The sequence below is a fragment of the Stigmatopora nigra genome, chromosome 8 (assembly GCF_051989575.1).
Source record: "Stigmatopora nigra isolate UIUO_SnigA chromosome 8, RoL_Snig_1.1, whole genome shotgun sequence".
NCBI lineage: Eukaryota > Metazoa > Chordata > Actinopteri > Syngnathiformes > Syngnathidae > Stigmatopora > Stigmatopora nigra.
This window is the reverse complement of record NC_135515.1, coordinates 3,318,650-3,334,472: the sequence shown is the minus strand read 5'-3', so window position 1 is coordinate 3,334,472 and position 15,823 is coordinate 3,318,650. Positions and strand designations below refer to the sequence as shown.

Below are 15,823 nucleotides of genomic sequence, written 5' to 3'. Positions count from 1 at the left end.
CTCACACTCTTTCTCTCTCTCTCTCACTCGCTCGCTCTCGTGCTACCTGCTGCACATCCGCACTAATCATTGACAGGCTCGTGCACGCCGCGCGGCCATGTGACGTGAGGGAGGAAGGCAGGCAGGCAGGCAGGGCGGGTTGGTGGTGGATTCCCACTCCAGGAAGCGAGGGGGCAGGACCATGGACAGCGGTCTCCATTCATCCACTTGGACTAAAGTTGCTTAACGGCGCTCTAGGATTTTTTGGGGGCTTTTTTTTAACCCTTTGTAGGGAAAATAACTATTGGACTATTGTTCAGGTATCGTGAGCTTAACTCAAGTCAGAGTAGGTGTTGTGGTAGTTAGCAAAAGAAGAGAAATGGTGGTGAAAAGGGATCTGGACGGTAATAGACGTCCATTATGGTTAAGTGGTAAGAAGGAATTGGTGTCTATAACTGGAAATTAATCAGGTCTGTAAATGATGCCAATTTAACTTATTGAATGCCATTGACAGGGATGGACATCCACGGATGACATCTTGAAAATCTTCATCATGTGAGTAGAACCTTATATATTTAAATATTTATATATTTTTGCTCACTTTTTCCATTTTAAGTCACTTTGTCAAGTTTGCTTACTTATATGGGATGTTCTTATTAATATAGGGTGACTTTCTTCATTTTTTAAATATTTTTATTGGGATGGTAGAAAATATTGACCATTGAGAAGTGCTGAAAAGAGTTAGTTTAAGAAAAACAACCAAAACTCCATTTGTTGATAGAGTTGACATTTTTAATGACAGTAATGGCAAATCATCAACTTAAGAAAAAGACCAGCCAAAATATCAGTTTTGAATGACAATAAAGAGTTCGCGTTCACTTTTACAAGATGGGTGGGTGTCATTGTAAAAAGACAGTAAAGATGAAAAAAGGAGATGAGATGGGGGGAAGGCAAGAGTAACGTTTTGGGTGTGTCAGACGATCATCTCCAACTGCCTGGCGTATTCGATAACCTGCTCCGCCAGCTCCGTAGACGGAATGCTGACCTCCTCCGTACGTTGTTGCTGACCGCTGAACGAGTAGCATCCGGCCGCGTTCAAACTCCAACCACGCTGAAAAAAAACACCGCACGTAAATCGACCGGTTCAGCGCCCCCCTCGGCAAAAGCACCCACCTTTTTAGCATAGTCGGTCATCTTTTTAGACGAGCTGAAGAAAAGCACACGCGTGGCCTCCGTGAATTGAATCTGCTCGTACGCCTTCTCGATGCAGCCGGCGATTTCATCCCTGTGGAGATGCTAGGTTAGTTTTTTTCCATCGGTTCACCATAGCGAAATGGGGCGGGGCTATTTTGTTACCGGATAGTGTCGAGCAGGATGTCGATGAAAAATGTGTAGCTCTCTGCTGGGATGTTGCCTTTGGCTAGGAAGACTTTGTTGTAGCTTCCTTCCATTAAATACTGGAAAATAGGCGATAAAGATGGCCGTTTTTAGGGTTTACGTTAGTGTGGTGAATGAGTTAATGAATATTTACCTGCTCTAAGGAAACGGGATGCCTGATGTAGACGTTGGTTTGGATGTCACGGGCGCTCAGTCTTTCCAGCTCCGTGTGGAACTCGGATACGCGGTTTTGCGAGAGCAAGAAGAGCAGGTTTAGTCCAAGAATCTGATGCATGTAGGCTGCTTCCGGAAGCTCATCCCTAAAGAAAAAAATAATGCAATAGAAGAGGGGGGAAAAAAGATCAGAGGGTTAAAAATAGTCATTAATGACATGAAAAATCAAATGAATGAATTGTGCTTGTACTTGTAGTCAAAGTAGTAACACTTGAGCTGGGCCATGTAGCGCTCAAATGATGGGATGTCTTTTTTCAGGATGCTCCACAAGGCTCCGATTTCTAGGACATCGCCTGAAAATAAGATTTTTTTTCAGTTAAAATATACATATTATAGTCATAATGATCATTGTTAAGAAGGATAACACTCACGTGCTAAAATAAGCTGCTGTTTAGTGAACGTGGAGCCACTTGTGGGAAGAAAGTTGAGTTCCAGTAACGATACCTAAGATGTGGTGGATTATGTTAACTCATTGGCTGCTATTGACGGTAGACGTCCATGTGAACTGTCAATTCAACTGGATTAAACGTCTATCGTCGCCAATGGAACTGACACAATTATTGACTTTAAAAATAACAATAAACAGTTCGTTACAGCTATTATGTTTTTTCTTGATTACATTGTAAATGTCTTAACAATGTTTTATGAAGGGTTGACGTTAATGTAAAAATGAGCACTTTTCCTATATAAACAACGTTATTGCTACGTTAGCATGTTTAGCCTTGTTTGCTAACCAGTTTCTATCCAAATAAATGAAGATACCCCAATAGCTTAGATCAAATTGAACGTTTTGAGTTGGAGATCTACCTTAAGTTTAGTAAGTAGTTCGCCACATTTACTAAGGCTGGGGCTTTTCTTGTTCCATTCCGCTTTTAGCGTTTCGTAGAGCCCGGCGGTCTCCCTCAACGCCATGGTGATTCTGCAAATTGTTGCACGACACCGGCCGACGAAATACGGCAGTCATTGTCGTAAAAATGGGGAGGGCTTTCCGTGTGCAGTGGATGGCTGGAAAATCAAACTTTTTCTTAAAAGACGCAGCTGCCATATTGAAGGTGGAAAATAAGGCGAACAATGCCACCATTTTTCACTCAATGCCAGACTAAACAAAGCTGTAAAGTGTTAGTTGACGATTACTTGAAGACTTGCCTTTAATTTGACACATGAAATATGGCGGCCAGGTAACGTAATTGCAATCCGGCTCCTCAGGCGGGTCTATTAGAACGGCGTCTATGTTGCTCCGCCCACTACAATTTGAAGTCTGTTCAATATGGCGGCGTTCGGCACGGACCGCTGGCTCGACGCCTTAGCAAATCATGACATGTTCAAAAAAGTACGTGATAAATTGGAATCGGAGCCCAAAACTTTGGAGCGTGCGGTGGCCAAGAACCTCATCTTTTGCATGGGAGGCGACTTTTTCCTTTGGGACGACGTGGATCGCGTTTTTTACACGACCAGTCTGCGCCAGTTAAACACAGCGGAGGACCAAGGGGACTCGTTCCAGACGCTGCTGTGCATCAACCCGCCTCGCTTCCCGGTGTGCCAGCTACTACTCAGCCCCACACAAGGCCACGTCGCGCTAGTCGGCCAGCGCGGTGTCTCGGTGCTGGAGCTTCCGCAACGATGGGGTAAAAAATCGGAATACGAAGGAGGGCGCAGCTGCGTCAACTGCAAAAGCACCCCGGTGGCCGAGCGCTTCTTCACCAGCTCGCCGTTTGTGAGCCTTCGCCAGGCGGCTTGGTACCCCAGTGCGACCGGGGAACCGCTCCTGGTGCTCCTCACATCCGACAATACCCTTCGTTTCTACGGGCTAAAGGCCCCGCATGCTCCTCTCAAAGTGGTGCCCGTGTCGCAGACCGATGACGACACCAGCGGCGGCGTCCGAGCACCGGCGCGCTCCTTTGCGGCTTCCCTCGGAGAAGTCGCCGTGGCCTTCGACTTCGGCCCGGCATCGTTCGTCAGAGAAAGGCCCGTCTACCCGCTTTACATCCTCTACGAAACGGGCGAGACGTACCTGTGCCATGTCAGCCAGGTGAACACGCTGCGTGTGGGCAAGCTAATGGGCCCCCTGCCCATGTACCCCGGGGCCGAAGACAACTACGGCTACGACGCCTGTGCCGTGCTCTGCCTGCCTTGCGTGCCACCCATCCTGGTCATCGCCACGGCTACAGGCACCCTCTACCACTGCGTGGTGATGGAGTCGGACGAAGACGATGAGGAGGATGTCGCCGAGCCCAGGTTTGCCCCCTCTACAAATGCCTACACGAATGAAAATCGAATTGTCAACAAAAATAAACACAATTTTTTTTTCCATTTTGGTGGCCGCTAGCCTTAAACTAATCCCAAGACTTTTAACTCGTACCCGAAAAGCACCCTTAATGTTATTATTTTTTTCTCCAATAACAGGTGCCTCACGGGCAGCTTGCCGGCGCTCTACGTGTTCGAGTGCGTGGAGCTGGAGCTAACCCTGAAAGTGGCAGCAGCGGGCGACGAAGCAGAGGACGAGCCGGACTCGGCCTGCCCACTGCGACTTCACCGCGACCCGCTATGCCCGCAGCGCTACCACTGCACGCACGAAGCCGGCGTCCACAGCGTGGGCCTCCCATGGGCCCACAAGCTGGCCACTTTCCTTCGGGCCGGTGAGGACGAGCGGGACGGGCTGCCCGAGGCTCCGGCCGAGCGCCGCTGCGCCGTGGAGCACATCGTGTGCACCCGCCCTCTGGTCAGCAGCAAGCCGGCGCCGGTGTGCGGCTTTCTGGTGTTGTCGGACTTGTCGCTGGGCGCCACCATGATCTGCGTGAGCGCCGCCTACGAGTGCATCCTGCTACCATTGCTGTGCTCAGTGCGAGCGCCGTCGCCACCGCTGCTGTGCGGCCGCTCCGACCCGGGGTCCAGTGCCTCGCCGCTTCGTGGACTGGCCGGAAGCTCCTTCGAGCAGCATGTGCGCAACATCCTGGCGCGGGGGGCCACCAACCCACTTCTGCTCAAGGTAAGACTATAGTTTACCATTGTGATTGGCGAGAATGACATGAAGTTTTTTCCGGGCAGGCGGGCGACGGCGAGCCCTCGCCGCAAGAACGCCTCCAACTCCTCAGCCGAGCCACGCAAGTCTTCCGCGAGGAGTACATCCTGAAGCAGGACATGGCTCGCGAGGAGCTCCAGAAACGCGTCAAGCTCTTGCGAGGTCAACGGGCCAAACAGCTGGAGGAGCTGGGGCGCTGCCGCGAAGAACGCGCCACCCTCCGCCGTGAGGCAGAACGACTGGCCGACAAATACGAGGACGTCAAGTACCGGCAGGATGCCGCCAGTCGGCGCGTCAAGCGGGCGCTGGCCGCCCAGCGACTGCGTCTGCCCGTCCTCTCTGACGGCGAGAAGGACATGCGCAAGGAGCTGCACGCCGTGGCCGAGCAACTCAAGCACTTGGACGTGTGCATCAAACAGGTGAAGATGAAGATGGAGTACCAGAAGACGCAAGTGGAGCGCCAGCCGTCCGCCGCCACCTACGCCGGGGGGGTTTCCGTCTCCCTGAGCGGGCCTCAGAAGAAGGTCGTACGCGACGTGCTTCGGGAAGAAGGCCAGCAGATTGTGGACATGATGAAACAAGTCAAGGAGATGTCCCGCCTGGTCGCCATGAAGAGCTCCGACATGGACTCGGGAAACAAATGAGAGCTGTCCCATTTTGTGGACTTCATTTTTTATAAATGATTTTTTTCCCATTTAAGATATCTTTGTACGATGGATTTGTATGTTCAATAAAAAAGGAGGAAAATATCCATTTGGTGTTTTTGTCCGCTAGAGGTCTCCACTATCCTTGCTTCTCTGGACTGAGGAATTCCCTTCGTCGACGCCTACACACAGAGGGAGACCTGCCTGCTTTTTATTCACTACTGAGGAAGAAAAGAGAAGTATAAAGAATATCCTTTTCTGTTGTTAATCATCTCAAATTATCACAATGATCGATACATATTTGTATATTTAAGATATTTGCCATAGTACTCCAATTATAACAGTTTACATAAGGTACATAACCTTTCTCAATAGTTTATTCTGTGATTAAATTTGGTTTTATTTGTCATTTTAATACTGTGAATTTGTCTTTTTTTTTGCACAGAATATTCACTCTCAAGATGCCTATTTCCACCAGTGGCACAGTAAGTAAACTACACTAACATTCATTTTAACTTGGTACCATCACCGAGTCAAATCATCTGCATTTTATTGATGTGATTTTTTATTTTATTTTACTTAATCCCAAAGTCAAATAAATCATGTTGTGTTTCTCTTAAAGGTACAGCGCGCGGCTCCCATGAAGGAAACTTGACAGAGATATTAATAACCCTTGGCTCGGCCCTCCACATTCTTCCCTCGTGAGTCAGCGTCAGTGCCAGCGAACAAGTCAGTGACTCGGGGAGCTTTGCTCCTGTTTCTCATTTGCCTCCCTTTTCCACCCATGAGAAAATATGGAAAAGTTGACGCATACACGCACCAACACACGTGCATAACATCTGCGTGTATGCACAACTGGATAGGCTTCACTTTGTGAGGATGATGTTGTGATTGAGGGGGGTTGGAAAATGGTGGTATGCGCCCTTGGCTGGAGTCAGTGTTTATCAGGACGGCCTGCTCGAGAACATGACACGCCGTGGGACTCATTTCCAAAGAAATTTTGTTTTTGTAGGAAGCTAGCAATGCAAATAAGGTGGATGGGTGGATTTTGTCCAAACACATTTTATCAAAAGGTCTTAGTCCGATAAAATGTGTCGACGTTGTCCAAAATGTACTTTTAAGGTCAAGGTTATGCCCTACCTAAGATGGCCACCAGCTAAGCACACCCTTCCCAAAATGGACTTTCGCCCATTGTTATGATACCTAATTTGGTCCGTTTAATTTACCCATAATGCCTTTTTCAAGACAAAATGTTCGACTTTCTGTTAATCAAAAATTGCCTTCATTGACACTTTTTTAATTCAACTTTTCACATGTACATTTTAATGAATTCACACGGTTTCACTTTCCAAGCTCATGTCTTTAAGAATGTTAACGCTCAAACTTTGCATGTTACAGCGGCTTACAAAAAAATAACAAGGAAATTACAGCAAAGCGCAGACTAAAAACAAATAAATGTATTGCCATATTAAGAACAATGAGGCCAGGTGGTGGCGCTGTGCACAGCAGTAGTAGTTTTCAGCCTCAGTGAATGCTTTAATTAATACAATCGTGTAAACAAAAGCAGCAATGGGACGCACCTGAACATAAGTGTTAAGGTCAAAGTGCTCGTGATGCACGTGAATACGCCACGTGCTAAATGCTAATGTGCTAACGAGAGAAGGCGAGAGGCAACAGACATGACAGATAAGCAGCTAAGTAAGCGGTGTGGGTGCTAAATAGTTCAAATATGACACAATTGTGATATATTAAATACACTTTGGCTTGTACTTATGTTACTCTTTTCACCACTTTGTGTGGTAAACCTGCAGACTAATCCATTCCAAGCAAACAAACCACTGCTGCTTTCAGGGCACCTGGGAAATTTGAATATTTAGGCTCTGCTAAAAGACAATTTTAACGATTTCATGAATAATTTTACTTTAAACTATAACTCGTTTAACTCAAATTTAGCCTTTGCGCATTCATCAATTCAAAATGGAATGCCAATGCGTGGATTGTAAATAATTTTCCCCAATTTTTTGGCCAAACCTCCATTTAACAAACGAGTGGCAGGATTCCAAGTTTCTTTGAACATCCTCACATTACAGTAATGTTTTACTCACTGAGAGTAGCCAACAGAAAAGTAGTAATCGTTGCCAAGGAAGTATTTGGAAGGAGGAGATTTAATTGGATTGTTCCCAGCAGCGTTGGCGGTCGGCAGCGGGGAGGACGACGGCCCCGTCTCACACGTCGGAGCCCTTCAGCCTGCGTTTGGATGGCGGCACCAAGCGGACGGGCAACTCCGGGGGCAGTCCGTGACCTTCCAGCTTGACCTCCATCAGATGGCTAGCCAGGGCAAACTCCTCCTCGTCCAGCATGCCGTCGCGGTCCACGTCGGAGAGCTTCCAGATGCGGCCCAGCACCGAGTTGGGTAAACGGGAGCTGACCATCCAGTGCTTGACCTTGGTCCCGCTCAGCTTGCCCTCGTCGGGCGCCAGGTTGTAGAAGATCTCGTCGTACTTGGGTTTGTCCTTGGTCACCACCCACCTGTCGGGTTCTTCTTCGTCGCCCTCCTCGCCCAGGTCGTGGTCCTCGTCGCCGAAGGGGTCGCCCTCGCCGAAGGGGCCGGCACGGACGCCTAGGAAGGCGCCGCCCTGCACGCCGGGCATCTCGCCGGCCTCCAGTTCTTCTTGTCGGAGGAGCGGCATCAGCTTGGCGATGTCCACGGAGAGGAGTTCGTCCAGAGCCGCCATCAGGTTGGGCTTTAGGGTTTTGAACTTTTTGAAGTCATGAACCATCAGTTGTTCCTGGAAAGGCGGAAGACTGTGTCAGATTTGGCCCCAGCGAGGGTCTGTTAGAGGATCTTACCTGCATCTTGGCGCAATCCGGGAAGTCTCCGGCGGAGATGTTGTGCTGCAGTTGAATTTTGGAGAAGATGACAGGCAGCTGGTAGATGAGGTTCTTCTTCTTGTTGTCCTTCCTGAACACGGATGGCATCTCCTGCTTCAAGTAGCTGATGATGTGAGCGTGCACCTGAACGGAAAACATATCCTTTTTGACTCCTTTACCATTGTAAAACCGCCAAGATAGGCTCCAAACGTCTGGGGACCAAACGTCCGGCGACCAAACGTCCGGCGACCAAACGTCCGGCGACCAAACGTCCGGCGACCAAACGTCCGGCGACCAAACGTCCGGCGACCAAACGTCCGGCGACCAAACGCCCGGCGACCAAACGTCCGGCAACCAAACGTCCGGCAACCAAACATCCGGGAACCGCTTCAGAGACTCACCCGAACCAGGCGCGCCCGCTTGACCAAGTCGTTGAGCTTGCGCAACGCGGCGTGCCGAGGGAGGTTCTGGATATCGGTGAAGAGGTCCTCCTCCTCCAGCTCGAAGAGCTTGCGGTTGTCCGTCACCATCAACGGCTCGGACCAGAAGGAGCCGATGTAGACCCTGAGGACCTCCGGGGTACCGAAGACCTTGCCCAGGGACCACATGAGGGCGCCGTAGACCCTCATGAGCTGCTGCGTCCCCACCATGTCGGCCTTGTTGAGGACCACCCGCAGCTTGTCCTCGTTGCCCTTGAGGGCGCCGATGGCCTCGGCAAATTCGTCCGAGATCTCCAGCTTGTGGGCGTCGAAGAGGAGGACGATGCGGTCCACGCGCTCGGCGAACCAGCGCAACACGGCAGGGAAGTCGTAGCCTGTGGGCGGAGTCAGGTAACTTATTTTGAGATAAGAGACATTGAAAAAAATGTAAATAGTTGAGAAATGGGCTAGTTATGACTTGATTTGAATGTAAATTGATTGACATTGATGGGCACCTGGCCCCAGGGCGGCCATTTTGAGAGGGGCAACAAACTGCTTAGAATTAGAGTTAGAATGAGATTATTACTTGTAAATGTCCAACTTATTTTAAGTAAAAGGGCTGGAAGTGAAGAAATGCTCGCTTGGATGCCACCAACCTTCCCACTTGAAATGGATTGAACGCCTAGCACCGACAACAGTCAAGGAGTGGAAAAGTAGACCATTCCAGCGTGGCATTCTATGCCTCAGTGCTAAGAATGATGTCATCTTTTTTGCTTGTGTGACTTTTGACACTGGTGACTCAACTTTTTGGATTTGCACGTTAAGTGTGGCACAAGGCAACCGCTTTGCAACCAGTTTGCAACCACTTTGGGTTTTGAGTCTGGGGATGCTGGTCTTTGCTTTATCACTTTATGCTAATGTAATACTTAAAAATTGTTCAAAAAAGTTTTTGTTTTTTTTAGGGCGCGGGGGGTGCCTGACCTCGACTGACTCTCTGCTTAGCTCCGGACAGGATTCCGGGCGTGTCAATGATGCTGATGCTCTCCAACACCTGATTGGACATCTGGGCGCACTGGAATCTACAAAAACAGAAGATTAAAAAAATACACAGTAAGTACTCCAAACCATTTTTTTATGCTTTACAAGTCCAAATTTGTATTTTTTGCTCCAAAATCTAATTTACACGTATTAAATGATAGAATCATTTTTATAAAACCAATACATTAAAATATTTAAAAATATAATCAAATATTTTCTGATATATTCATTTCAATTCACTTGAATGAAGTCTGATTTGGTACATAATTGAAGTCTTTCTGGTGTAAACTATTTTCTATTTAATCATGTGATGGTTTCATCACTTTTCATCGTATTGGTCATTGAATTAACTTTTTAAAAAATTGCACGTGTACTGAGAATGAGGGGAAAAATGTATTTTCACACTAGAACAGTAGAGTTGTTGATTTCAAAGACGATATGTCTTTTATCCGTCAGTCCCGAACAATGCGGCTCTTGTGGCCCAACCCAAACGGAGCCGAGGAACGGGGCGCCGTTTTGGACTTCCTGAGTGGAAAAAGAGGGCGTCCCGGGCGGCGAAAAGCAACAATGAGGCTGGCTAACGATGTTGCGTTTGCGGAAAAACAACAAGGCCGCTTCCCTGCTTAATGAGTGCCCCGTTTCCCCAGACTTCCCCAGATGACGGAAGCACCAACAAAGGGTAACATGGCTTGCGCCAAAACATTGTTTTTATGGCTCAGTTTAGTCTATTCTTTTTAATTTAAAAAGGGCTCACTTACTATTTATTCATGGTCTTTAAGAAAAATAGCCTTACTATTCATTGTCATTTTTTAATGATAAAAAGGACTATACGGTAATCCCTCAAATATCGCGGTTAATGTACACCAAGCATGGTCGCAAAAATTGAAAAATCGCAAAGTTGGGTCACCTATAGTCTAACTTTTTTTTGCTTCTGCTTATGAGTTTTAGTGGGGATTTTCACATTTTTATGAACTTAATTCAAAATGTTTTTTTTGTCCATAGACTCCCTGCAATTGGTCGCCGGGGTGAACCAGTGCGCCTCACCCCTCAAAGACAGGAAGTCAAAGACAAACGCAAAAGAGGGAGTCCCGGGATTTCTACCACGGGGGCGTGTCCAAATGCCTTCCTGTAGACGTCATTGGTGGAAAATGAAAACCAGCAATGATTCTGCTTGGGGTATTCCCAGTCGCATTTACCTTTCAGGGGATCCGTCCTTTAGTTTAACATTTCTTAACTTATTCTTATTTTTGTATTTCAGGACCAACTTTACCTGTTGAGGAAGGTGTTCCCGAAAGGGTTGAGTTTTCGGAAGGGCTTGTTGGGGTCCACGATGAGGGCGTTGCCAGGTATGACGCTCTCTACTTCGCCATGCATGATGGCGGTGAAGCAGTCGGTGGTGGGTTCAGGTCCTACCCGGCTGCCCGGAATCTCCTGCTCCAGTAGATACCTTCCCAAAAAACCTAGCATTAGCCTGTTACCTATCACATTCTTATCATTCTTTTTATAGTATTTGAGTACCGTATAACCTGGACTATAAGTCACAATTTTTTTAAAGTGTAGAAAAATAAAAGGGTAGAAAGAGTAAATAGTAAACAGAAAAAATGATTAAAAAATTACAATTATTGATTTAAAAGGGGGTACATCAGGAAATTTAATATACATCTATACTCTTCATTTGAATTTGATCCTAAAACAGAAAGTCAGCACTCATGATTTACTTTCTCGGGCCACACAAAAGGTTAGGTGGGCCAGATTTGGCCCCCGGGCCACCACTTTGACACCTGCATTCTAGATATATTTGTCAACAGTGAGCCTGTGAGTTAAAGGGCGGATTGAGGGACTCACTTGATGAAGGTGGTCTTGCCGGTGGAGTACTGTCCCACCACCAGCACCATAGGTTTGTTGTCAAAGTCGGCATCCTCCAAACTGAGCGAGTGGAAGTCGTGGAATCCGTAGTACTGCTCCAGTGGCAGAAGTTTTTTGCGATACAGCGACTTGAGACCCTCAGTTACCGTGCGGATCACTTCCGGAGTCTTCTTCACGTTCTTACGCCCCCAGCGTGACATCTTGGCCCAATCTAAAAGCACCAAAAAACACACAAATGTTTTTTTTAAGTATGAATAGATGAATTGTCTGTGGCTGGGGTGCCCAGACTTGTTTGCGGCAACATCTATAACTTCTCCAGTAGCTAAATTCCAACTGGCTTAGCTAAAGAAACCAACAAAAATCCAAGTATGGAGTAGAAATACTCAGAGAGTGAGTGAAGGAAAGCTCGATATCCTCCACAGGAACACCAAAAAGCCCAAAATTTCAGATGTTTCCTGTATTTGTGTTTGACAAATGCTCCGTCACATTTCGAGCCAAAAAGATCTCCTTTGAAGTGGCCGATGGGCAACAAAGTGGATGTCACGGGAATTATTGAAATGCAGGTTGTTCCAAAATATTTGACCCCGTTTCGTATGTCAATCATTTTGAAGTATTTTCGTTGGAATGACATCAGAATTTCACAGCTTGTCTAGAAACGTTATGAGTTTTTGGGCGTGGCATTTGGTATTTCTAAAGTTTTTTTGCCATTTAATTCTAAAGTAAAGTCATTGGAGACGGTATAAAGTACTTTTTTCCCCCACAAATGTTGCAAAGAAGGCACCAACTATAAAACACATTGTGACAAGAAAAGGCCTTTTTCCCACTTGAAGGTACAATAAAGTACAAAGTATGATCTGGGAGTGAAAGGAGACAAAACAACAAATACTTTTGCCTAATCCTGTAGAGTGGTGGCCCAGTGGATAGGTCATCAGTCTTACACCTCTTTGGTCCTGGGTTCAAATCCCAGTGCTTGCAAAGATTTTCCCAATATTTTTCAGGTCAAATGAATGAGACAAAAGTACAAGTACTACTATCTACTCTCACTGAGTGCTGGCCCAGTGGCTAAGTCATCAGTCTGCCACCTATGAGGTCCTGGGTTCAAATCCCAGTGCGGGCAAAGATTTTCCCAATATTATTCAGTTAAAAGAATAAGTTCCAATGGCTAAGTGTTTAAGTGTATAAGTATTAAGTGTTTAAGTGTATAAGTATTCAGTGGTGGATGAAGCATTTAGTCAAAAAAATGACTAAGTGTTTCACCCCGTTTCCTTGGATAAAACGTTTCAACACCCATGTATAAGTGGGGCACGAGTTGGTGTAGTGGGTTGCACACTCGCCTTTGCACCGAGAGAACGTGAGTTCGCTTCCCGGTGTCGGCGGTTCACTGACCAAGCAAGCGGTCGAGGGTCGGCCGAAGGCCGACCCGAGAACGCCTTTCGCACAGACAGGTCCTTCAACTGTCTTCCGAACTGCCGAAGGCAGTTCGGAATATAACCTTTTGCTGAAAAGTATGACTAAGTGTTTAATATAAATTAAAAAGTTTTTTCTTTTTTTTTTCCCTTCTTCTTATTCCATTGACCAATTCTTCTTTCCAGTTATTTTCAGCCAAACGACAGCGGGATTCGAACCCAGGTCTCCCAGATGGGAGTCCAGTGAACTAACCTCTGCACCACACTGGCCACACAAGTCCAAGTCATCATTGGACTGTCTTGACTACACTTGGTTGTCTCTATTTAAGGGGAAAATGAATCCTAACCAGGATTTGAACCAAGTGTTTGGTCTCCCATTCAAGTATTGGCCAGGGTCAACCCTGCTTAGCTTCAGGTATTTTCAAAGTAATATACCATTAGGCCAACTAGGAGATGAGATCTACCCTCTTGATTTTCCAATTTTAACAGAAAATGTTTGACCCTATTTTGTTGGCCAATCATTTTGAGAGAGTGGAGTAAGTTGGTAATGTCTTCCTGCCATCAGAAGAGTGTTACATTCTAGCTTTTTTCTTATAATTTTTAGTGCCAAGTCCCAATTTCAGCCTCCTTTCCATGTTTTCTGTATGTGAGCACAAGTGGAAAAAATGTAGATGCTCACGAAGGTCTGCTTGCTGCACCTCGAGTACAGATGTGGAATTTATTTTCCACTTTTTCTTTTTTTCTTTTCTTTTCGCAAGCCCTCCAGGAGGCTGCCTAAGCATTGTCTGTACATGCCTGGAAAAAAAAAAGTTGGTGCACTAAAGTGGAAGCCTTTCAAGCCTCAGCCACACTTCATGACTTCACTGCAAAGTGACCAAAACATTCCGCTTTCTTCGCCCCGCGACGTTTACGCCGTACGGCTGGGGGAGGAGGAAAGAAAAAAAATTCCATTGGGGAATCCTGCTTTTGGATTAAAAAAAAAGAGTGCCTGTTCATTTAGTGCAGCGGAGGCAATGTCTCCATTTTTGGAGTCATTAGTTGGGCGGAGGAAGAAGCCAAACTCAATACTTGACATGTCACAAGATACCAAGTTAGTGTGAGAAATGATAAAAGCAACAACAAGAGAATAATAGAATAAAACCCTTTAAAAAAGTTAAATACAACTGAGTGGAAAGTCATTAAAGCCACTTTTAGAAAATAGAAAGGTCAAAATGGAAACATTTCAACTCTATGAGGTCCTTTGTTTACTGTAATATTCTTTTTAAGTAGCATTATAAATGACATTCTTTCGTGGTGAAGTGGTTCACTTGCCTGACTTTACTATGGGCAGACACGGGCTCAATTCCCGCTAATGACGATATGATTACAGATGTGTTGTTGTTGTCTCTATGTGTGGCCTACGGCTTACTGGCGACTCGTCTAGGGTGGCATCTGCCATTTGCCCAATGACAGCTGGGATGGACTCCAGCACCCCCAAAACCCTTTCAAGGATAGGCCTAATGGATGAATGAGTACTCTTGTGCAACCTAGTGTTTTTTTCTTTCTCTCTAACCATGTTTTATTTATTTTTAATTTTTATTTATTTTTTTATTATGATATATAAATCACTTTAGCATTATTTTGTACTGCAGGAAACATGCTATGACCGGATTTTCTGGACTATAAGTCGCATTTAAAAGTTTGGCCTGATCCGACTTTTATACAGTACATTTATCTGGAAAAACTGTTAATATTTGATGCTAACATGCATATTTAGCTTGTTTATCTTCAATTTGTTGGCCAAAAAGTACAGAATAAAGACTATTTGAAGTTAAAACGTATACTTTTCATGTTAAGATGTGGCAAAAATTGTATTTTCCTACCTTGTGATTCTTGTCCTGGACCAGGTGGCACCCCTGCTAGCTTCAAGTGGGGGTGAAGATGGAAGTAAAAAAGGAGGGTTGGTTCGTTCCGTCTCCTGTGAGGTTTGACGGTAGTTCTCGTCCAGTTTTTTTTCCTTCTTCTTCTCCTCCTCACTCCTACTTGGATGCTCCTCCTTCTCTTATTTTTCCTCCTCCCGTTTTCCGCCTGTAAGCGGGGATGCCTGGCAACCCTAGAAAAAAATCCAAAACACTCCAGGAGGAGGAATTAAAAGGAGGGGAAAAGAAGGACGGTGCATGAAAAATTGCATTTGGGTGGAGAGGACTTTCTTTTTTTTCTTTTCCTTTTAAGTGTGACACACGAGGTCTTCACATGACAACTTGCTACTGTGGAAGCAAATTCAACTTTCAGTGTTAGTCAGGATTTAAAACAGATTAAATGGTTTAGAAAATGTCAGTCTTGACATGAATAGTCGTAAAAAAACATTTTTTTTCACTCCATCATTTCAAAACTGTACGATTTTTCTCCAGAAAACTTTCTAATGCAAATATCCTGTTTCAAAAATGTCATTGTTATAATCCCAAAAAACAATTTCCCCCTCAAAAAGTCAATTTTCACCAAAAAATAACCCCCCACAATTCATATAAGAAGCAAGGTTTAATTTACACTTTTACTAAATGTACATATCTTTTTAAAAAGTATCCTTATACACAATAAATACAATACAAAATTAATCTGTAATACTATACTTCAAATTCTCTTGCGCTCTTTTTTTTGTACATTATTATTGTTCCTTTTTTTCCTTGTTTGTATTCCCCACTTGCCGCCCGCTTGTGCTGCATTTCAGGTGGACTTTTTTTTGTCTGCCAAGTTTACCTTGGAAAAAGAAAAATATTAAAAAGGAAGGCGTGTCGTTGAAAGATGAACAATGAGTGAGTGAGTTTGGCCTGCCCCCTGCTGGCCGAAATAATCCACGGCCTGGAGAGCCTACTTATAACCATTTAAAAACGTGAAATAGTTCCAATTAAACATTTAGCTGACACTAACGTGATAGGTGTCCAATCCATTTTGACTGGGAGGGTATTTCTACTTTAAGGGAGCATGATGCCA

The 15,823-nt window shown here is 45.6% G+C and overlaps 3 protein-coding genes and 1 long non-coding RNA gene across 4 annotated transcripts; 2 read left to right on the top strand and 2 right to left on the bottom strand.

Moving 5' to 3' along the window:
- Window positions 1–749: 749 nt before the first annotated feature.
- psmd8 (proteasome 26S subunit, non-ATPase 8) lies at window positions 750–2,562 on the bottom strand. Its single transcript, XM_077723115.1, has 7 exons — window positions 2,398–2,562; window positions 1,962–2,034; window positions 1,781–1,883; window positions 1,511–1,676; window positions 1,336–1,436; window positions 1,153–1,264; window positions 750–1,090 (listed from the first exon to the last, which is right to left on the bottom strand). The coding sequence occupies exons 1-7, from the start codon at window positions 2,500–2,502 to the stop codon at window positions 953–955; spliced, it is 798 nt and encodes a 265-aa protein (XP_077579241.1). The 5' UTR covers window positions 2,503–2,562; the 3' UTR covers window positions 750–952.
- Window positions 2,563–2,631: 69 nt separating this feature from the next.
- Window positions 2,632–5,337, top strand: nup88 (nucleoporin 88). Its single transcript, XM_077723114.1, has 3 exons — window positions 2,632–3,825; window positions 3,994–4,576; window positions 4,636–5,337. The coding sequence occupies exons 1-3, from the start codon at window positions 2,858–2,860 to the stop codon at window positions 5,251–5,253; spliced, it is 2,169 nt and encodes a 722-aa protein (XP_077579240.1). The 5' UTR covers window positions 2,632–2,857; the 3' UTR covers window positions 5,254–5,337.
- Window positions 5,338–6,592: 1,255 nt separating this feature from the next.
- ehd2b (EH-domain containing 2b) lies at window positions 6,593–14,910 on the bottom strand. Its single transcript, XM_077723052.1, has 7 exons — window positions 14,716–14,910; window positions 11,427–11,658; window positions 10,852–11,028; window positions 9,525–9,622; window positions 8,526–8,938; window positions 8,104–8,268; window positions 6,593–8,042 (listed from the first exon to the last, which is right to left on the bottom strand). The coding sequence occupies exons 2-7, from the start codon at window positions 11,645–11,647 to the stop codon at window positions 7,479–7,481; spliced, it is 1,638 nt and encodes a 545-aa protein (XP_077579178.1). The 5' UTR covers window positions 11,648–11,658; window positions 14,716–14,910; the 3' UTR covers window positions 6,593–7,478.
- Window positions 9,490–10,733, top strand: LOC144200759 (uncharacterized). The gene is made up of 3 exons (XR_013327190.1): window positions 9,490–9,653; window positions 10,038–10,260; window positions 10,584–10,733. It is a non-coding gene; the product is annotated as an uncharacterized LOC144200759 (long non-coding RNA).
- Window positions 14,911–15,823: the final 913 nt, after the last annotated feature.